This window comes from Camelus ferus, chromosome X (assembly GCF_009834535.1).
Source record: "Camelus ferus isolate YT-003-E chromosome X, BCGSAC_Cfer_1.0, whole genome shotgun sequence".
In the NCBI taxonomy this organism is placed as follows: domain Eukaryota; kingdom Metazoa; phylum Chordata; class Mammalia; order Artiodactyla; family Camelidae; genus Camelus; species Camelus ferus.
This window is the reverse complement of record NC_045732.1, coordinates 39,391,602-39,414,953: the sequence shown is the minus strand read 5'-3', so window position 1 is coordinate 39,414,953 and position 23,352 is coordinate 39,391,602. Positions and strand designations below refer to the sequence as shown.

The following is a 23,352-nucleotide window of genomic DNA, read 5'->3' as shown; positions in this document are numbered from 1 at the left end:
AAACAGCAATGAAAGCTAGCTATTTAGAGGTAAGGATGTAAATACCAAGAGAATGAGCGATGTAAGGGTTGAAAACAGAGCAGAAAAAGGGCAAGTGTAGAACTAATTTTCCAAACAAGCCTTTTGGAACTATTTGACTCTAAACTGTAATAACATATAATTGAGCTATCACACCAAAATCTCCAGGGCTTGTGACCCAGGACCCTACATTTTAAAAAAGTATTATAGTTGAACTAATGATCAAACCTTCTCAATATTTAGTGATAAAGACTACTTTTAAAGTTTCTTGAAACTCCCAATAGCAAATAGCACTCTCTTCAGTATCTTCCGCCTTATCCATTTATGTGGTAAGGAAATAAAAGAAAGGACATTTTTTCATCTCATACACATCGGCACAGCACTTTATTAGGACTTCCAGCTCCTTCAGAATGAAGTTGCAGAGATGATGAAGTAACACGGCTACTTATTACATTTAAACAGGAATTTGTTGCTTCCCCCCATTATTTCCCCCTCGAAGGAACTGTTCTCAAGATCATATTTATGTTTACTAATGCTGTAACACTAAAGTCTGTTACCTTGAGTCCTGGTGCAGGATAAAAACCTTCAACTAACTTGCTGTTATCAAAAAGACTATAGGCCCCGTCCCGGATGGCCACAACGCCCCGGCTCCGGCAGTATATGTCAATGCAGTACATATTCCTGAAGGCCAGTCTGATGTGGGTGGACGACTGCGGCAGGATGGAGAAGCACTGGTAGGCAGTGTTGGTTCTCTGGGTCAAGCCCAACATCGGCACAGTGGGCAGCTTGTTGATGGCATTCAATGGAGCCTGAGTATCAAACAATACCTACAAGGAACAAACGCAGTGTCAGCAGCCAATTTCTGTGCAAATGCTAAAATCTCAGAATTTTCAAGGTATAATCACCACAAATTAGAGTGTCCTTCTGGCATTCTTCATAAAATCTTCTGTCATTGAAGACAAGTTAAGGCCACATGATTTTTTGAGGAGTTTTACATCAGACACTAACATTCAATCTTATTTTTAAACGTAAAACAAACTTAATTACCTGTAATAACTGAACCACATTTGGTGTTTTATTGAACATTTCTTGAAGCTGATGGAGAATGGTATTGTGACAGTTACTGCATCCCGAGTTTGGACCAACAGTTCCCAAAGAAATGTGAAATTTCTGATGTATGGAATTCCATTGGATACTAATCTAAATCAAAGAGATTACACGTTGCAGAAAATAAGAAAGGAAAAGATTCAAGCAGAAGGAAAAATCATGTTTAAACAGTAAGGCAAAATGCCAAAGATCTAAATGAGGTCTTTTTTGAAAGCAACTCATAAGACTCTAAACTCTAGACGTGCTGTCACTAAGGACCAGTATATTCGCTGAGCATGTGTGTATTAGACAGCCCACTTCTACTAAATAAAACAGAAAGAGAAGGTGCTAAAGAAAAACAAATTTGACTCAAATCATCAGTTCCTTGTTTTTCAATTTTCTCTTGAACTGAGGAAGAGTCACCCTCTTTAGGTGAGCACCATCACAGAGGGAAAAGAAGCGAGCCCAACATAGACATCACCTTCAGTTAACAGATTTTAAAACACTCAAGTAATTTCAGGTATTACTTTATGTGGAAGAGTCCAGAAAAAAGCCAGCTGGCTGAATTTACATATTAAATTTCTAGGACTTTACATGTGAAGTGGGGAAAAAAATAAGGAACTATAGATTATGGGGAATACCTTCAAGATTAAGATAGGATCAAACAACGTTAATAATCCTGTGACTAAAAGCAGACATACCATATTGTTCAAGACCATTCATACATAATCTTCATTATAATAATCACTCTGCTAAGCAGATTTGAAATCAGTGAAGGAAAAAATACAGACACCAAAAGCACATTACCTTGTCCAAAACTCTTCAAGAATACATACACCAAAGAGGGCAGAATTTTTGTTTTCAATTTTAAAGAGTTAATAAGCATCATAGTATACTATATTTACATCAATAAAATATTTAAAAATTACCATTTTATCCTTAATTTTTACTTGAGCCCTCAATTATTTCAAGAAAGTTTTCACGATTTTTGAATTCTTATTTTTTAAAAAAATGTATGAGAGGAACTTCAGTTTTAATTAATTCACAGACTTACTGAGCTTCCCTTGGTGGTTCCATAACACAAGATAAGCTTTCGGTAATTATAAACACGAACTTCTGAGAAAATGTTTAGATGCGTGGGTATGTCTAAACAGGAAGAAAACAAAAAGGAATTTAAGATTATGCATGAAAAATTTAAAAATATATATTTAAAAAGAGGGCATCTTGGTAATATTATATGCCTAGATAGAAAAGTCTCTCTCTATATATCTTAATTTTAAAAAAAAGGAGGAAGCAAAAAAGACAGCACAGCATAAACAGATAGTAGGCTTCCATTTCCATTCCTACAAAAGGGCAGGGGTGGAGATGCCCTGAAGCAGTACAGCGCAGGGGTTATTAGGGAGTTCCAATTCCCTTCCAATGTCCTTCATGAGCTACGTAAACCTCAGCAAGCTTCTTATGTCTCTATGATTTGTTTTTCTTCATTTGTAAAATGAGGAATAATAAATTACCGACCTCACAGGGTGATTGTGAGGACTGAATGGGTTAATGCCAGTAAACTATTTACTACATTGGTATGGCACATAGTAAACTCTCCATAAGTACTAGTACTATAACCTGGCACACCTGTGTGTGAACATTGCTGAATGCATAAGAAACCTAACAGTGGTTGTCTCGTGGGGAAGGAAATTTAAGTCTGAGCTAAAAGGGAAAGTTACTTTTCATTAGATAAACTTATGAATTCTTAATTTTTATTTTTTTACAATGTGCATGTTTTAATTCTTCAGTTAAAAAAGGTGTTGGGGTGTGGGGGGGATGCTTTTCCCCCCAAAAAGGAAAATTATCACTTGTACCTGGTAGAGAACGTGCAAATTCCAACACACACTCATATAATCGTGCAATGCTATTCCAGTCATTAAGGAACATTTCAACCACTTTTCTACCACCAACGGGTTCAGACAACAAGTTTTCATATGTCAGATAAACATGCCGGGATGGTCCTACAGGATTAAATGAGAAGATTAACAGTAATCAATACTGAAAGAAAAAAATCCAGAAATATGCAAAGACAAAGTGTGTGAAGGATCTTACCTTGCTCCCTGGTAGAAGTACCGTTAAGTGGACAATTTGCAAACACTAACTCTGCCACCCATGTGCGGTTATTTCTACCTTGTAATCGGAAAGTGCAATCGAGCAGAGAGCGGTCCAGAGCCTTTTGGGTTTCCTCAGTTACTCCCTTACAGGGAGGAATTCTGGTGATGAAAGATAGCATATGAAGTGGACTTCATATCATAGAAAGACAAAAACACAATTTACACAATGACAGGCAGGGTATCATATTAGAACTTTGGTTCAAGCTCCACTACTGGGCACCTTCTGCAAGAGAAGGAAGCAATTCATAGAATTCACAGCAATTAACAGCATTTAACTCACTCCCATTCATAACAACATGGATTAGGACACTCATTTTAACAAAGTGATTTGCCTTCATCCTTAATCTTGTTGTTAGAGAAGACCAAAATTCTTCAGAATGAAAATCAAAGATACTGGCTTTCTATGAAATCTACCCAGCACATCCTGAAGGAAAAGCTAAGGGGAACAAAAATACTTGTAAAATCACTCTGAAGACAGGATGATACAGTGGAAAGAACAGGGGCTTTGGATGGTCAGGGACGTGCATTCTAATTCTGACTCAGCCACATTTAACCTCTCTGAATTTCAGTTTCCCAACTATAAAATGGAGATAAATAATTACCTAATGGGTCACTGATTGTAAAACATGACAAAACATACATATGTAAAGTGCTTATGGTGGCTGATACAGCAGGTATTCATATGTTAAGTTTCTCCTTGCAGTAAAACCAAGTCTTGATCACTGACTACCGTAACAAAATTTCAGGTTCATTATCCGCCCCTGCCTTCCCCTCCTCCTCTGTACAGGTAACTCATTGTGATGGAGCTTTACATGTATCAACTCATTTAACACAGACATTGTCACTTATATACACCACATGTATAAGAGGAATGTATTAGCTTTGGTGTCTTATAATACTCAACTGTTTTCTTCTTTCAGCTTTAGGAACTATCTTAATTTGTCATAAAACATTATGGGGGAATATATTTTAGCTTTTTTTTTCAGTAACAGATGAAACAATGAGATAATATATTATTTAATTACACATTATCCTTTAACTCATGGGGAAGGTGGGTTAATTCTCATACTTGGTATAATGATTTTCAAAATCTAAGGCAAAAAAACAATAAATAGAACTAGAAATATGGAATTTTGGTTTAGGCTTCTTATTCGGAATACAATACCCAGAACAGCGTTTCTCAATGTTGGCAATATTGACATTCTGGGCTGGATAATCCTTTTCTGTTGTTGTTAATTGAAGTATAGTTGGATAATTCTTTGTTGCAGGGGCTGTCCTGTGCAGCCCTGGCCTCTATCTACCAGATGCCAGTAGCACCTCCCAGCCCCTCTTCTCAGTTAATGATAACCAAAAATGTCTCCAAACATTGCTAAATGTTCCCTGGCGGGGAAAACTGCCCTGAGGTTCAAAACCGCCGACCTAGAATAAACAATTTAAGAGAGTACAAAAGAGACAAAGATTGCATGTAGTAAAAAATAAAATCTGTAGAAGTGGGAGGAAAGCTATACAGGTTGCATAAAAACAGAATTAATGCAGTGCTAAAATTTTCTCAATTAATTAAAAATTCTACCACAGCTCGTCTTAAATGTACAGGCTTTTTAAAAGTTTTTTTCAAAAGTTAATCTTTCATACTACATACTTGTTATCACTCACTACCAGAAAGATTCTGTCCAATATTACTTGGGGTAGTTACTATAGAAATTGCATACATTGCACGTATGTTTTCAACTTCGTAGGTATAATGAGGACTTTTGCTTGCCCTTACCCCTCAAAACGTAACCCTAACCCCCATGGGAGTTAGAAAGCAGCCAACTCAGATTTTTAAATCTTCATTTTGAAAAGAGAAATGCAATACATTATCTTCTTTTCATGTAAAATAGGTGTTTCATGAAATTCATTTGGTTAGAAAATGAACACACAGAAGTCAGCATGTTTTCAAGTGGGAACTAAGGTAGGAGGAATACTCCTTCCAATTTATGTTCTCAAGGACAACATGACCCTGAAAATGTATTCTCTGTCATTTTTGTAACCTGTCATACAGATATAACTGGCTTTATTTCAAGGAACCTGTAAAATATTTACTTGCTTTTAAGGTTATACATGTAACAAAGAGAATAAAAATAACAGTAACTTTAAACCTCCCAGTATGATCACATGAGGAGGAAAAGAAAAACAGCTTCCCCAAAAGGAAAGCTGACAAAATTGTTATAAATTCAAAATACTGCAAAATACTTTTATATTCGCCAAAAATTAAGAACCAATGAAGACGTTTCCTGGACAATGGATTTACTGAATCTGAAAATTTCTACCCATTCAAAAAAGTTTTTCCATCTAAACACCTGTTCCTGACTGTTTTTTCTCCTGTAATTCTGAGTATTGAACAAATTTAGGAACTAGGCTTTGCTCTTTTAGGGCAGATATGTGTCAGCACTGCTCCTTCTCGGCCATCATGTGCTGTGTGTCAGTTTCGTTCTGAGGGATTTTCCAAACATCAGCAACCACATTATGTCCCCATGGGGCAAAAGTGGGGAGGAGCATCACTGAAAGTGCTAGTAAAAGCAGTGCAACTGCGCCTACAAGTGGAGCGGGTTGTATATAGGCTGCACGTGCCTATGCAGAGGGACAGAGTCGCACAACTGACACAAGCCGAGTCACACAACCCGGAAAAAAAGAGCTGTGCCTGTGTGTAATTTGCATAAGCTACAAGAGGCAAAGAAACACAACGGACAAGATAAAAAAAACACTGTGGGTGTGGCTAGAGGAGCGGCAGCACTGCTCATTCCTGTAATGTTAGTCCAGGAGAGGGTGGAGAGTTTGCTCTCCGGGCACTGTGAGCATGCTGCTCTTGAGACCGTGTCATTTGTGCTGTGGGGTCAAGGCTATCAAGGCTCCCCTGAGTCTGCACAAGGCAATAGGTCCACGAACCACAGCAGTCTAAGGTGCTTACCATGATATTTTCAGAGATACAGCAAGGAGGCCTGCTCAACAGATTTTCAAGGAGGTACGTTGAACAAGAACATATTTTTAGCAAAGAGGAGAAAGATGTGCTCAATTTTAAAGCTTTAAATATCAACTCATACCCCTATTTAATATGAATATATCTAGGATGAAAAGCTTAAGAGGAAAGTTTCTGAAGATTAAGTGTATGAGAGCAATTACATACTAATTAGATCTATACCAGATTTTAATTTAATAAAATCATATTTAAACATTTATTATTTTTTCCTTCTTTATTTCTATGAAGAAAATATCCCCAATAATGGGACAGCATGTACCAGACAAACATATCTTTAATTTATCTATTTCTATATATTTTCTTTTTAAGTTTTAAATAAAGAAAATAGCTGGATATAGTAAAGACTTTTTGAAAAAGTATTATAAAATGAAGCTAAAAAATATGAAATGTTTCCTTCCTAGATAAGGACTATTACGAGTTCTCTTGACTTCAAGAAGGGGACTAAAATTTCTTTCGTAAAAATGCTGAGAGCAAGATATTTTAAGATTCTTGCAAAATGTGAAAAATATAACTAAAAGAATAGAACACAAATATTATCATCTACTTATCTGCAGTCGTCAAGAAGAGTGAAAAGACAAAAACCCCTGTATTTTAGGCAGAAGTAATTCAAAACCAAAGGCAAAGAAATTAAAAGTATTACATTTTCCTTTTGATTTTAGTCTAAGACCAGCTCCCTCCCTGGAAGACTTTTTTGTAACCACTTATTACGCCGGCGGAAGCTAATTCCAGTTCTTCAACTCTTTATCTAAAGTGAGCACCAGGACACACGGGGGAGTGTACATTATCTGCTGGCCCTTCCTATCTTCCACGGGACAAACTGATTCCCAAGTAACAAAAATTAAAGCCCCACTGGCTCAAACCGCAGAGCTGCCATGTCTTGGCAGACAGAGGAATTCAATAAATAAAAACTGCTTCTATGATTTACATTATTAAGCAACATCTAAGAAATGTTACAAATACAAGAAAGAAGGAAGGAAGGAAGGAAGGAAGGAAGGAAAGAAGGAAAGGAAGGAAGGAAGGAAGAGAAGGGAGGAAGGGAGGAAGGGAGGACGGGGAAGGGAGAAGGTAGTAGGAAGGTAGAAGGAGGAAGGCTTCAGGAAAAGTCACTCCTTAATCCTTACCATCAAACGTAATCCCTTCATCCAATAAATAACCTACAATACCACATAAAAGAAAGAAATAAAGAAAGAAAGAAAGAAAGAAAACTGCTTTCTGCACCAAAAAGGTTGATCTCTTAAACGGCATTCTAGCTTTGCAAGTCCATCCTGGTCACCTTATAAAGCACATACACTCTGTGTTAGTTTTCCCACTAAGCATCCTTTGGCTCCCTGTCCTCTACCCTTTCAGAACCAAGCCCTCTGCTCATCTCCCTCTGTGTACTCTTTCCTGGTGATCTAAGTTACTATCCCAGCTCAATTACTTTTACCTTGGTAATGACTCATCAACTTCTCCTGTCCAGACCTGTCATCTGAACTTGAGACACATCCCTGCCTGCCCAAAGGGATGCCTAGGCACCTCAAACTTCACAAAGCCCCTTCTGACTCACATCTTCAGTCACTTATTTCAGCAAACACCACAATCATCCATCACTTGCCCAAGATAAAACTAAGTCACCTTTGCCGCCTTCTCTTTTTTCCCATCTTTAGTATCAATCTAATTACCAACCCTTGCAGACTTCATCCCCTAAGTCCTTATGGAACCTTCCCTGGTCCATGCTACCAACAACTCTGATGTGAACCATTTCAGCAACTGGTTTCGCTGCTTCAGTCTTGTTCCCCTCCAATTTATTCTCCACACTGCTATCCATGAATTTTCAAAAACACCTATCTAATGATGTCAGTTTCTGCTTAAAATCATCCATTAGGATAAAGTCTAGATTCCTTAAGGACGCTTATAAAAGCCCTACAGGATCTGACCCAGTCCTGCTACATCTCCAGGCTCATCTCTCCCAACTCCAGCCATGCCCAACTGCTTTCAGTGCCAGGATGCTGAGGTTTCTCTTACCTCTAAGCCTTCATTTTAGCAGTTATCCCTTCCAGTTAGGGGCACCCACTCCCACCCTAGCTCCCTTTCCTCTGGCTGGTAATTCTCACCTCTACTTTGGCTTATGTACAACTAGTATTTCCCTGGGGATACCACTCCTGACTTCCAAACTAGCCCAGATCCCCCTGCCATGTGAACCCACAGCATCCTGAAGGGCCCTATCAGAATTCAAGCTGGACACATATTCACACTCAGTAAACATCTGCTGAATGAATGAATGAAAGAAAGCCAGAAGAAAGACATCCTAAAATACCAAGTGGTGCTGGAGCTCCATCCTGCAGGTGAGAGAGAATCCTCCCCCAGACAGTAGTAATTCTATGCAGAAATCTGTGACATCCATAGGTTCTGAACTCTGCCTTATACTGACTCACAGAAGGAGAGGAGCAGCACTACAGTGTGGCTGCAGCGTGTGGCACCAAATGAGACACATGACAGGGACTTACTTCAATAAGCGAATTGCGTGGCTAAAGCCATCACCTTCCATTTGTACTCCTTGATGTGGAATCTCCAGATTGGACAACTGGAAAGAGAAAAGCACAGTTCTATCAGACCACCAGCTTTACAAAGTAAACTACCTTTTCTCAGTACTACTGTCTCTATTCTCGAGGAATCTGCTCTAGGGTCACTCTGTCCCAGAGTGACAACATATTAGGCATGAGCACTGTTCCCCATCATTTGATTTCCTGGGAAACTATATAAAGTCCAGTGAAATTCAGACGACCTAGAGCTTCTAGTTAAAAAAACACCTTCAATAAAATGAAAAGAAGAAAAAAACACCTCCATAGGTGGCAAATCTTCAAAATTCAGGAGATTATTAGATCTAATTTTTGCAGCAAGCCAAAAGTAATCCAGAATCAATTCTGGTGGTTCCAAATGATACAACTGTAAAATAATACTGGTTTTCTTGTGTGATTCAATTATGTTTGTGCAAAACAAAGTTTGAGGCATAGCCACATCTCATTTTTTAATTACAAACAATATTTTTCAGTTTATAATTTCTCTGGAATACATTTTTATTTTTAACAAACTATTTCCTCTGTGAAACCCAAGAAGAAAAGATTTCCAATTTATGCATTCACCCAGTGAGATATCTCTCCCAATTAGAGGATTCAGAAAATGAGTTAAAAAGGATGGTGCCTGAGACTCTGTCAGTTCAACTATAGGTTATGTATGTGTGCCCAAAAGTCATCTGACCTAGCAAAGAAACGACTGCCTTCAGCAGATATTCCCAGGTCTTCTCTGACAGACTATTTATATCCACCTTGTTCCAGAAAGGATTTAAGGCAGCCCTAAGTATTTGACTGAGTCTTGCTCTTTGGACCCGGGAAAAGCAGCGGTTTAGAAAAATAGCTGCTGACCAAATAGGCAGTCGGGGTTCAGATTCCAAAGGAAGCAAAGTGTGGGAGGGCTCAAAAACATGCCTCTGTTCTATGGATCAGAAACATAAACATTCCTGGTGAGATTAGATTTAGTTTAGTTACTCACATCTCAGTATAAACTACCTGAAGTCAGAAAATGTCTTTTTCATTGACAGGAGAAAAAGTAAGTTCTTAAGAGCTTGACTGAGTTCAGTGGAGTTGACTGTAACATGGCCTATGTGTGCGCTCCTATGTGCACAAGAACAGAAAAGCGGGCAGAAGGGCAGAGAGGCCATATGTCTATGGGCGTCTATGTGGGCACTACAAAGACACAAGTTTTTATGATTTCTAGCCTGTGGGTAGTGGGGAAGAGAGCACACAATGAACAAGGCATTACACTGTCACTGGGTATCATGCAGCCTCCCTTCCTACCACATGGGAATCACTGAATGGCATTTACATAATCAACCTACATGGCACAAAGAAAAAGCCCAAGAACACACTCAAGTGGATAGGAAGCAGGGGCACTGTACAGTTTAGGAGCTACGGCCAGTTCCCAGACAAGAGGTCATCCATCAAGCTCATAGTTCTAGGAGCTAGGACATCGAGGACATGAGTTTCCATTTTAGGTGCCTATTTCTGGGCTTGGTTTTCTGGGCTGCTGTTGCGCCTCACAATTTCATACTTTAACCTCCGCCTCCGGATCCCAAAGCCCTATAAGGCAGGGATTGGCATACAACAGCTCATGGGCCAAATTCAGCCATTGCCGGTTTTGGTAAATACAGTTTTATTGGAACATAGCCACATTCATTTGTTTAAATATCAACTATGGCTGGTTCACACTGCAACAGCAGATCTGAACAGCTATAATAAGAGCCTATATGACCCACAAAGCCTAAAATATTTACCATCTGGCCCTTTACAGAAAATGTTTGCTGATCCCTGTTCTAAAGCATCAAAGTATTTTCAACAAGTCTTCCCAAGCTCAACTGAAATAATCCATGTCCACGTTTCCACGTCTCTTTTTCACTCCCAATAACTTACAGAAGGGAGGAGTCTTACAAAAAGTAAAACTCTAAACTACAGGGAAATCATTACTTTTAAGGGTTGAAAATCCTTGGCCAAAGCCCTTTTTGGAAATATAAAAACACAGGTTCTGTTACCTCCCTTTACTTTCTCGCTTGGGGATCATGCTAGATTATCACAACTGTGTATTCCTAAATGATATTCGTTCTGTGTAAGTCTACTGGTTCTTCCATGGGAATAAAGCAAAAATTTAACATTCTTTCTGACCTGCTTTTCAGAAAGGAACCCAATTTTATTAGTATATAAGCAATATGTTCGGCTTCACCCACTGAAAAACGAGCCGCCCCTTTATCAACCGACCAACTCTAAAAGTGTTAAATAATGCTCCTACTAAGAGGTACACAAGTAAAGTGTTAAAAAAAAAAAAAAGGACAACTTTTGAGAATTAACTGGGAAGAATTTACTTTCCATTTCCATAAAGACCACAGTTTGGAATCAGAGAGATGAAATAATTTAAGTCATGCTTTACATGTATACTATGAGATGCTGTGATTTCAACCCCACCCCTCCCAACATAAACAAGATCACAGCCGTCTGGTTCTCCCAATGGAATCCATGTAGCTTTGGCAAGGCAATTAAAAAATTACTCTTTGAGTACCCAAAATTGTTCCAAAAAATTACCTCCATCCGAAGTCCTACAAATGGCATATTTGTATCACACATAGCGACAAAATGAGCTAGAACTTTATTGAAGGCACACATTTCTCCTGATCGTTTGGTTTTCTTGGGTTCAACTGGACACATGTCATCAGACAACTAGAATTTAAGTAAAGAACACAAGTGGGTAAAAAAGTATGTGTGTAATTAGTTAAGGCAGTTGGACTACTATAACAAAAGTCAAAGTTAACCAAAACAGATGTTAATTCAGTCAACAAATATTTACTGAGCAAATACTTACCTAAATACTGGAAATTTAGTAGTAAATATTATGTATTTACCAAGCTGCCTTGTGGAAAATGGTGCATAATTATTAATTGAGAAGCATCTTCAAGAAAATGTAGACATTTGTTACCTAAACCTTGTAGCTGCCCAGACTCTTAAAAACCATACCTAACTTCTTTCCCATATTAAAAATGGTTAAGGAACACAGCAAAGTTAATACCCACGAATCTTGTGCTCATTTCTATCTGTGGTCATACCTTGCGCTTGGTACCGGATCTAGGCTGTTTCCCAGATTTTGTACGATAAACTGATTCCTGGATGTTTTCCTTGAACTGCTGCAGCAGGAGGGCCATGACAGGGCTGTCTTCACGATCTGCAGCATTCACAGACATGAAGTAGTACTTGTAGGACAGCTGTGTGGGTTTATTGGGAACCTCCAACATCTCCACAACCTAAAAAGGCCCAAGTCAGAAATGAGACTCAGATACAATAAGTGTTGGATATTTTCCTGCTTATATCAAGCAGGGCTCATAATTTTAAATCTAAAGCAAATGACTTTTCCTTTAAACAAGGACAAATCAGTCATGATCTCAAAAAAAGCACTGCAATTAAATATGTCATCTGTTTTCTAAAAAATAGGTCAGACTAAAGAGCAATGATAAAAGTAATTTAATTAAACTAACAGCATTAGGTGTTCTTGATAGTCATACTTTAGCTTATAAACTGAAAATATTTTCTACCTATGTCCAGGGGGTCTGCTAGATTTTCTAGAATGACATCTATTTCAAACTGCCCTGCTGTCTCCCTTATCCATTAAACACCCTAAGCATTCCACTATCATGGCAGAGAAAAATGACAACTGCCTCTCATACTTGGAAGCACACAAAGATCAACCTTGATTTTTCAACCGAAATACACGGTCACTGTGAGGATGAGGGTAACAACATCAGGAGTAGTTAACACTGATCTAGAGCTTACTGTGTGCCAGGTACTGTCCTAAGTACTTGACAGATGTTAACACATTTAATTCTCCTAACAACTCGATGAAGTAGAGATTCTTATCTTCATTTTTCTGATGAGGAAACTGAGGCACAAAAAAGTTAGGTTAATTGCCCAAGGTCTCAGAGGTAAGAAGAGATAGACTCGTGCTTTGATCCTAGACATCTGGCTCCAGAGGCCTTGCTCTTACTACACCAGCTTACTATTTCCAAGGTCTACCTAAAATTTAAGAAAAGTCCCCTAAATACTTTAATGAGAAAAATAAACACCATTGGGCAAAGCCCTTAACCAACACACACCTTTCTGTCTCTCTTCCTTCCTCCCCTCTCCCTCAACTCCCTCTCCCCACATTCTCTTCAGGAAATTGGCCAACAGCTAAGCATCGCCGAGGCACCTGAGGAAATCGAAGAATTAAAAGTAAAATGGAACTTCACCAAAGAAGACACATGGATGGCAGATCAACACATGAAAAGAAATTCAACATCATCAGCCACCAGGGCAGCATAAATCAAGACTACAATAAGATACCACTACGTATCTATCAGAATGGCTAACTTTTTTTTTTTTTAATCGCAATACTAAGAGCTGATAAGAATGCAGAGCAAATGGAACTCTCATGTACTGCTGGCAGGAATGCAAAATGGTCTGGCCACTTTGGAAAACAGCTTGGCAGTTTCTTATAAAGCTGAACATACACTTAAGTGTATGATCCAACAATCCCACTCTTACTTATCCAAAAGAAATGGAAATTTAAGTTCACAAAACAATCTATTTGCAAATGCTTATAGCAGCTTTATTCACAACTGCCCCAAAATGGAAACAACCAAGATGTCCTTCAATGGGACACTGGTTAAACAAACTGTGATACATCCATACCAAGGAACACTACTCAGCAATAAAAAAAAGATCTATTATATACACAATGATATGGATGAAAATCAAAGGCATTATACTGAGTGAAAGAAACTAGACTGGAAGACCAAACTAGAGAGACAGAAAGCAGGTCAGTGGTCACTAGATGAGAATGGGGTGAGGGTTTGATTATAGATGGGCAGCATGAGGGGACTCTGGGGGGTGATGGATCTGTTCTCTGTCCTGTTGAGATGGAGATTACAAAACCATATGCATTTATTAAATCTCAGACACAAAAAAGTCTGAATTTTTACTGTATATAAATTATATCTTAATAAAGCTGGCAAAAGTAAAATAGTAGAAAGACATTTAAAGGTAGTAAGGCTTTAGAAGATTCTGTTCTTCTTAATGTCCACGGCAGTTTTTTCCACTATTATGAATCTATCATCCCTAAGTGAGAAATATGGAGGATGAATGGTAATGTACATTCAGTTTTGGTCTAAACCATGTGAAACAAATTATGGCTTTATAACAAATCACTAGTCACTGAAACTTAAAGCCTGGCTTTTTGTTGATACTAAATAAGGGTCAGAAAATAATAAATTATAATCATTTTATTTTGTGTGTGACTGAGTATAAAAGATCTTTGTGTGTTCATAGGTTTATTATGCATATCATTTCACATGTAGACCAGGCAGCTCACGGAGAACTCAAACAGCAATCCTCTGTCACGTGCCAAATCTAGTCCCACAGCTGGTGTTTTAAAATTCAGAAAAAAGTGCAATTCACATCAATGACAAACTTTTTAGTCTACATAAGTTACACTAACTTAATATATATCAGGCTACACAGGGTTCCTTTTTAAGACAGTATCTTTTAAAAGTACAGGCTCACAACCTTAAAAAAAAATTCACTCCCACTACCTTCAACCAACAATTCTGAATTAAATTTTTCAAACACCTTAGAATCTTAGCCAAAAGTATCAACTTGGTGTACACAAAATTTTCTATAAGCAGTAAATATATTTATGAAATATATGAGTCCATATTTCAAATTCTTGCAAATTTTAACCAATTCAAAGATCTCAAAGAAACTTAACTTGAAACCACCTGTCAAGAATGAAAAAGGGATAAAGATTTTACTGTGCACTGAAAGGTACATGCAATCAATGAAATGGATATATATGTCTTCGAGCAATTAAGGACGAAAAAATAAAGCTACTCTAGCCAGCCATATTTAAAAGGCAGCATTATGCAAGTTAACATTTGATTAAAACCAAACAAGTTTATCTGACACCAAAGCATCTCCAAACTTTCACAGTAGTCACTTGCAAATTCTTTCTTATACAGATGCCTCAGTCCAAGCAGAAACTAGGCGTCACTATAGGAGATGCTAGGGTGAGGGATGGGGGCAAACCTTATATTCCCAACTCTCCTAATCATTATATAATTTCTTAGAGATATGATTTTCTGCTCTCCCCCATCCCTACCATCTCTCCCCCTTCTCCTGGGTTGAGAATCACTATACAAAAGTCAAATATCTAAAAAAATACATTTGCAAATTAAACTAAACAATAAATCATTCAAGATACTAATAGCATTACTGAACTCAATCACCCAAATCATCCCTTCACATACTTACAATGTAGTATTGTGGAAGACGGGTAAGTTTAATGAACAGCTTATTCTTAGAAAGGTTTCCAATAGGATGGGTTGAATAATTGGACAGCTGTAATGTTTCACTGCTTATTGTAGGCAGGTGTTTTATAGATTGTTTGCAACGCTGTTGTCCAAGCCAAAACCTTAATTTAAAAGAGATAATCCACACCACAAAATTATAAGACTTGTCTGATTAGCTATGTGCTACTGATTTATAAATAGACTATTAGAAGAGCACTAAGAAACCAATTAATTTGAAATTTAACTGAACTAGTAAAAGGACACATGACCATAATGATGAATCATTTCTCTAGTTTTGTACTGGGTTGTTAGTTCTTTTTATTTTTTTTTTTTGGACTGTTAGTTCTAATTCTAGTTTAAGGAGTTTAAACTGCAGTGTGAATGGTCTGATTAGTTATAAGACAGAACTAACTAGTATTAAGGCTGAGACATTGTATCAGTTTTTTACAGGAGATTAAAGATTTCCTATGGTTACAAGACAGCACAAGCTAGTCTCAACATCCTTTATAAAATGCCTGAAGTGTTTATAAAATAAAATAGAACAAATAATAAATAAGTATGAAAGTATCTCATTTTTCTGGTATCATAGGAGACATGTAGTCCCAGTTTTTATACTATGCATGTAAAGTGACGGGAATCCCTAATAGGTGCCAATGTTAACTACCTTCTTCCACTCTTTCTCAGTTAAGCCTCCAGATTTCACTTTGATGCTTCTATATAGAACCCCTCTCATTCCTTTTATTTGCTTATCTATCCTTGACACTAGGACACCATGTAATTATGTGAAAAGGGGATAAAATGATTGGTACACTAACTCTCACCGATCCACAATGAGACAACTCAGAAAATAAAAATATGAATTTAGAAGCTTTTCACAGCAACACAACAATGCCTCAACATCCAAGCTTATGATCACTAGGCTCGCCTTGCTGAACAGGGCATAGAACAGTTCGGGTGCTGTTGCATTTGTGTGATGAGCTTCCTGTGGTACAAAATGTGTACCAGCTGTGTGCAGTAAAACAATGTTTAATATAGAGCATTTTAAGGGCAGTTTGTAAACTATTACCCAAAAATGTATCAAATCTGGAAACTTTTTTTTAACAATGAAAAACAAATTTAACTGCAACTTCAAAGGATCACTTGCTAGAACTGGCTATTCATAAAGGAACGAAGATAAATTTTCAAAATACACCAATACCTGCTTCATTTTGGATGATAGTCAAAAACGAATATCCTAAACTTGCTAAAATTGCTTTCAAATCTCTACTTCCAGTTGCGTCAACATACCTTTGTAAGACTGGTATCTCTACTATGTGTGTTATTTTAAAAAAAACATAGAAACAGTTAAAATATACCTTATCTTCCATGATTATCATCATCATCAATCCAATCTAGATTAGATCAGTTAAAAGAAACAAGTTCATTTATCACATTAAAAATTCTAAATATAAGATATTACAAATATATATAAATTATAAATAAAGAAATAATAAATACAAAATCTTTTCCAAGCATATATGGAATTGCTTTCCCACTTTTTTTTGTTATCACTTTGTGGAACAAAAAATTTGAGTGTAAGAGTAAACATCTATATGTACACTTTTCATTTGTTTGTTTGAAGGGGTTGACAATTGGGTTTATTCATTTATTTCTATTTGGAGGAGGTGCTGGGGATTGAACCTGGGACCTCATGCATGTCAAGCATGTGCTCTACCACTTGAGCTATACCCTCTCCCTTATATGTATACTTTCAATGAAAAATGTGTATTGATTTAAAAATTTTTTTACGTCGTTTGTTCTGATTTTATATATTGAAATGCAATTTTATGTCTCTTGACTCTAATGAAAAAAATTGGAGCTTTTGAACATGCTTTTTCATTTCTTTTATAAGACTTTGTTTTCATTGCATATTATGAAAAAAGTAATCACACGAACAGATGCCCAACATCACCAGTCATTAGGGAAATGTAAATTAAAACCACAGTGAGATACCTCATCACACTCACTAGAATGGCTATAGTTGAAGACAGTAACAAGCATTGACAAGGATGCAGAGAAATGGAAAACCTCATATACTGCTGACGTAACTGTCAAATGGCACAGCTACTCTGCAAACTAGTTTGGCAGCTTTTTTAGAAACTTAAACATAAGTTTATTGTATGATCCAGTGATTCCATTCCTAGTGGAATGAACATGTAAGTCCACATATACACTTGCACATGAATACTCATAGCAGCATTATTCATAAGAGTCAAAAGTGTAAACAATTCAAATGTCCAACAACTGATGAATGGATAAATAAAATGTGGCCTATCCCTACAATGGAATATTAGTCAGCCATAAAAAGGAATGGAGTACTAAAACACCTTACAACATGGATGAATCTCGAAACATTATGTTAAGTGAAAGAAGCCAGTCACAAAAGACCACATACTTTATGATTCCATTTACATGAAATGTTCAGAAAAGGAAAGTCTACAGAAACAGAAAGCAGATTCACAGTTGCCTGGGGCTGAGGCTGAGAATGGGGATTAGCTGTAAATGAGCATCTTTTTGAGGCAATAGAAATGTTCTAAGTGTTCTAAAACTGAATTGTGGTTATGGTTACAAAACTCAGTAAATTTACTGCAAGTCATCGAATTGTACACTTAAAACAGCTGAATTTTATACTATATAAATTACACTTCAATAAAATTATTAAAAAAAAAGTCCCATGACAATAATCGATGAACTGGTCATTCACCAAAGATCATCTGAGAGGCACTACTATAAATGACAACCAGGGGACCTTTCTTACAAATAATGTGAGTTTAAGTACAGACACACATTTGATAAGTTTAAGGCTTTGGGGACTTGACTTTCTCGTTTTAGGTTATATTTCTACCAGCAGGAACTGCCAAACAACCTCAAGTTATGCAAGATGTGAATTACTAAGTATTTAAACCTTGTTGGTTTAGCCAAAATGCACAAAATGATGCTAAATCACTAAAATTTTTATTGTTACCCAGAGTAACGACTATCATTTTTCATATACAAACTAAACAGCTATTCAAAAGAAGGCTCATAGCATATCATCTATCTATTAGCATTAAAAATCATGTCCTGTTAATGAAAAAATTACTTGATTATGTTGAATTCTCCAGCTATTTACAAAACCAAAACTGGCAAAAGGAGAAGGGGTAGACTAGATGATCACAAAAGCAACAGATCCCACTGAACAGTCTAGCCCTTCACCCCCAGTCCTCCACCCTGCCATTCGCCAGTTCGGTTTTAATCTGATATTTATTTTTATCCCTTGGAATTCTGTTGTATTGAGTTAAAAAGAGAGTCTGTTCGAGTTGCCATAATGGTACCTTTGTGTACCAGGATGGTAATGAAATCTCCTCGAATTATCTCTAGCTCCATTTTCAATTTTATTTAACAGTGTGAAGCATTCAAAGGATTTTGAAACAAACTGAATTGACAGTATTAAAGAAGCAGAAATGACTATTCTGAAAGTGTCAGCTGGTAGATTCATACCATGAAGATTATCCTGGATAAGAATAGATAAGACTCTATTGCAAAGGACATTAGCTACAGTAAAATTCATTGTGTAAGTGACTTGCAGGGTGCTTGTACAGGAGAAAACATGGCAAACAATGAAAGCTGAGTGTCATACCCTTCATACCTATATTTGCCCTAGAGGGGAATTTGATAGGAAGCACTGCCATCTTGGACCTATTCCAAGAGAATTTAGATTCTAAGTACCAAAAAGCGCTCAAGTTTCATGTCACAAACATTAAGGATAGTGACTAATCAAGAGTAATAATGGAGAAGAAAATATATGCTGTCAAAATAAGTTTCCATTTTCAGTCCTGAGCTTAACAGACAAGCTTACTTCAGTTGTTGAATCCAAGGAATGATCCGTTTCATATCATCATTCACAGACTTCTCCATGTCATCCAGTGTGGACTGGTCTATGGAATAAAGCACTTCATTACATGAGACACAAAATATCTAGGTAGCCCAAAATTTAAATGAAAATTATTGTTTCAGTCAGAAAGTAGTGTTATTTTTGAGTCAGAGGAAAACTAAACTAAATGCATATGAGGCATAAATGAACCTACTTTGTTTTCCCTCTTAAGAGTTATAGTTAAGATAATTAACAGCAAATGTACATTGGCAGGAAGAATACATAACAAAGAATAAGTTCCCAAAACTCTTAGTCTAGTTAATTAATATTTTAAACTCATAAGGATTTCAAACTCATAGTATTACTAGACTTAGAACCTTAAAAATTGTAAAAACTATAAAACACCATTAAAATGTTTATTAAACACAAATGGTTTCTGGCATAAGGAAGAACTGTTGGCTGAAGATTAGCTTGCTAAATGTCACTTAGAATTTTTAATGATACTAGAAAATGCTGACAATAGAATGCTGAGCAAAAAGCAAAATATAAAATAATTCAACAAAAGAAAAACGTATAGACAAAATTAGAAGAGCATTGCTATGGATTGAACTGTATCCCCCCAAATTCATATGCTGAAGCCCTAACTCTTAATGTGAGTTACTAATGTGAGTTTACTATCACTAATGTTTAGAGGTGGAGACTCTGGGAGATAATCAGGTTTAGATGAGGTTATGAGGGTGGGGCCCTCATAAAAGATTAGTGCCCTTACAAAGAAGAGACACCAGAGAGCTTGCTCTCTTCCTATCATATGAGGACACAGCAAGAAGGCTGATGACTCTCCAAGCCAGGAAGAAAGCCCTCACCATAACCCAACCATGCTGGCAACCTGATCTCAGACTTCCAACCTCTAGAACTGTGAGAAAATAAATTTGTTGTTTAAGCCACCCACTCTGGTTCTTTGTTATGGCAGCCTGAGCTAAGACAAGCATACGTTCCCCTAAAAACAATGACTGCCAACAGGTAACTATTTATTGCTTCTTCTCTCATTTTTACACGTTTAGATTTTTTACTTATGAGTATGTATCATGTTAATCATCAAGAAAGCAGTCAAATAAGAAGTTCTGAAGAACAATTGCCTAATGTGCCACTTATCACTTAGCCATCATAAATGTGATGTGATTCAAAGTAATGAGGCCACTTTTCCATGAGCAGTTCATAGAAAAATCTATCTTTATAGCTATAAAACATAGCCAGAAAGTCTTTTATTTTCATCTATACAGCTTAATATTAATTTCAAATGGCAAATGTGCAAATATATTCAGGAACACTGTTCCATTAGCAATACAAAAACATTGAGTTCCTAGTATTTCATCATTTCAGAGCACCAACTTGGTAACAGAACATGTGAGAAGTCAAACTTCAATTTCTACTATGTGTAAGCCAGAAAAAGAAAATTCTTTCCCCCAAGATTTTGCACCCCAAGTCATCTGAGATGTTTATACTGTCATAAATTTGTTTTTCAGCCATGAATGACATTAGAATCCCTTGTCATCTCCATGTCACCCAGCTATTAACAGTATATATTTAATCTAAAAAAAAGATCAGCCAACAACATTATTACTTTCACATAGTAATAGACAACACGAATGTACTTCATATTGCAAAGTTTAATTTCTGGTACAAGAGAATCTAAAGTAGAGTTAAAATGGGACCCAAGGAACAGACATCAGCCAGAGTCATTCCTTCCATATCTACTTTCTACATATGGTTTATACCACCCCGCCCAATACCTCAGGGTAAAAAATATTTATTCTGCTTTTGTTAAAAATATTTTTCCTTACACTGTGATTATATCATTTAGTAACTTACCAAGTCCATAAAGCATCAACTGGAACATTCCAGAATGCAAATCTACAAAAATGTGTAGACACTCTGAATTACCACAGGGCTCCAAGATGGGAACAACAAGAGCTGGAAGTGCAGTCTCTATGAAAGCTGAACAGTTAAGAGTTATGTTACATTTCTATCTGAATATTTTTCCCAAAAAAACATATATAGATTTCTCAGTGAGTAGAAACAAATCAAATACTGAATGATCCGGAATGCTGGAGGAAAAACTTAATTTTGCTAAACTGGAATAGTACTATTATGTCAATTAGTAGCTCAAAATGACAAATGTAATCTACCAGGTGACTTGAAACAAACATACCCATCTCAAATACTACAGCAAAAAACAAAACAAAACAAAACAAAAAAACCCCCAAGATTCCCTTAAAAAAAGGTTAAAATAACTACTGAAAATTTAATCTCATCAGCTGAGCTGAGGTCTACTTTTACTGTCACTAAGTAGCTATTAATAAGCTAATTTTAATGATTTTTTTTGATATAATGGAAAGAAAATTAGTTGTTTGGTAAATAGAGTAAATTTCACTTATGGTCTAAATATTTTTAATGCCATTCTTCATAAAGAGAGGTTTTCTGGCAATTAGGGTCTGTGTAGTTTTAAACTATTTGAGAACTTACTGAACATTACTGATTATATAGGAAAAAATATTTCAAGTTATTTATGTACTTCACTTTCAAGTCAAGATGAAATAAGAACAGAGGCCACTACTAAACACAAATTCCCAAAGCTGCCAATATATTCGTTCCAGAGTTTCACAGTATTTCCACCAGGCCCAATTAATTTTCCCCTTAATCCCACAAGCTGGCATAAGAAAGCCCAGTAAAGGAGCAAAGCATTGAGAGCACACCATATGCCGATCAGACTGAGGGGTGGTAAAGGGGTCTGCTCTTTGGGCTACCACATTCCTCTAAAGCTACAGCACAGAAGAAAGGCAGGCAGTGTGCAGAGTGGTAATGTAGGCCCAGCCTTTCACCAGGTGTGACTTTTCTGTGCTACTTTGCTACACAAGCACAATGACATCTTCTTGTCCATGTCATGGGTCCTTAGGAAGAAGCAGTGACAAGCTTGTAAAGGTGCTTTAAAAAGTAAAGTGCTCAATAATGTACATTATCTGTATTCCTCTATGAACCAAAGAAACAAACCAAAACCTCTTGTTATGATTTGCAATAATTAAAATGGGTGACGTTACTGCTGGTACTGTCTATACAAACAAATTAATAACGTAAGAAGATTGCAGGAAGTATATTTAATCAGATGAAAACGAATTGCTTTCAAGTATATCAAATACATATTTGCATACAAATGTTTAACATGTAGGTCCAGCAGAACTTTCACCTAAAACAAACAAAAATACAGAACAAAAGGGCACAAATAGGAATTTCTTTTACAATATTTTATCATTCAGGCCAGTGTGACAAATCAGTTCAAAACATGTTTTGCTGAATTTATTATGTTAATAAAAAGTGCTTACAGATTTGAAGCAAGGGTTGCTGACTTTTAAAACATATTTGTACTGTTTTAATCCCTAATGGGATAGGAATGTATTCTTTAAAGCAAAACTAATTTTAAAGTGTAGCAATAGAGTAAAACTAATTCTGACAACTGGGATAACAATCATAATTTCAATCTAATTAACAAAACTGAATGTTTTTGAAAAGATAGAGCATCAAAAAAGAACATAGAGAAGACAGTTCAAAAGATAGGAAATACTTTGATGAGTATCTCTGAACATATTTTATGGCCACCAATGTCCACATTTTTCTTTACAGAAAATAAAATACATAAGGACCTAAGCATTTAAAGGCAAGAGGTTTTAATGAAGTGCATCCAGAATGAGGAACTTGTGAAGGGAGAATTAAAGGCCATGCAAGATGACCGGGCTGCACACTCCTTTTTTTGCAGCAGCAGGAATATATACACATCTCCTCTTTTATTTCTCCCTATCTGTTTACTGAGGACAAGCTGAGAAATGGACCAACAGACAGTAATAAAAAGTGGGAAGACTGAACAGAAGCAACTAAGCCCAATTAGGAATGGCTGTACATGGTTCACAGCTTCCAAACTGACCTCAAGACCCCAAATCCGGCATGGACAGCACAACACGAGGGAGAGCACGAGGGCTTCCTAGAGTCAGGCAATGCTACGAAGGGGCCACAGGGCAAGTTACCTTTAGTGCCTTGCACTGCCTTTTTTGAACTTCTCTCCAAGAGTCCTGCCTCCTCTCCCGAGACATTCCCATTCCCATCTTGCACCTTCAAGAAACCACACACTGCCCTCCGGGCTGTCCAAAACCTGCTGTGTGCTGTCTGTGTGCACTCCCCTAGCCCTCCCTTGGAATGTGCCATTCTCCCAGCTACGCATTTCCCTGGCTTATTCCAGTGA

The 23,352-nt window shown here is 36.9% G+C and overlaps 1 protein-coding gene across 4 annotated transcripts in view; it reads right to left on the bottom strand.

Moving 5' to 3' along the window:
- The window catches only part of MED14 (mediator complex subunit 14), a 62,090-nt gene that overhangs the window by 20,325 nt on the left and 18,413 nt on the right, over window positions 1-23,352 (bottom strand). For all 4 annotated transcript variants that reach the window (XM_032475856.1, XM_032475855.1, XM_032475853.1 and 1 more), the window contains exons 11-21: window positions 20,934-21,059; window positions 19,050-19,128; window positions 15,135-15,294; window positions 11,900-12,094; window positions 11,382-11,516; window positions 8,760-8,836; window positions 3,196-3,356; window positions 2,958-3,104; window positions 2,159-2,250; window positions 1,066-1,218; window positions 576-845 (exon numbers count right to left, since the gene is read on the bottom strand). In XM_032475856.1, coding sequence (XP_032331747.1) covers window positions 576-845; window positions 1,066-1,218; window positions 2,159-2,250; window positions 2,958-3,104; window positions 3,196-3,356; window positions 8,760-8,836; window positions 11,382-11,516; window positions 11,900-12,094; window positions 15,135-15,294; window positions 19,050-19,128; window positions 20,934-21,059 — 1,595 coding nt within the window. The remainder of the gene's footprint in view (window positions 1-575; window positions 846-1,065; window positions 1,219-2,158; window positions 2,251-2,957; window positions 3,105-3,195; window positions 3,357-8,759; window positions 8,837-11,381; window positions 11,517-11,899; window positions 12,095-15,134; window positions 15,295-19,049; window positions 19,129-20,933; window positions 21,060-23,352) is intronic.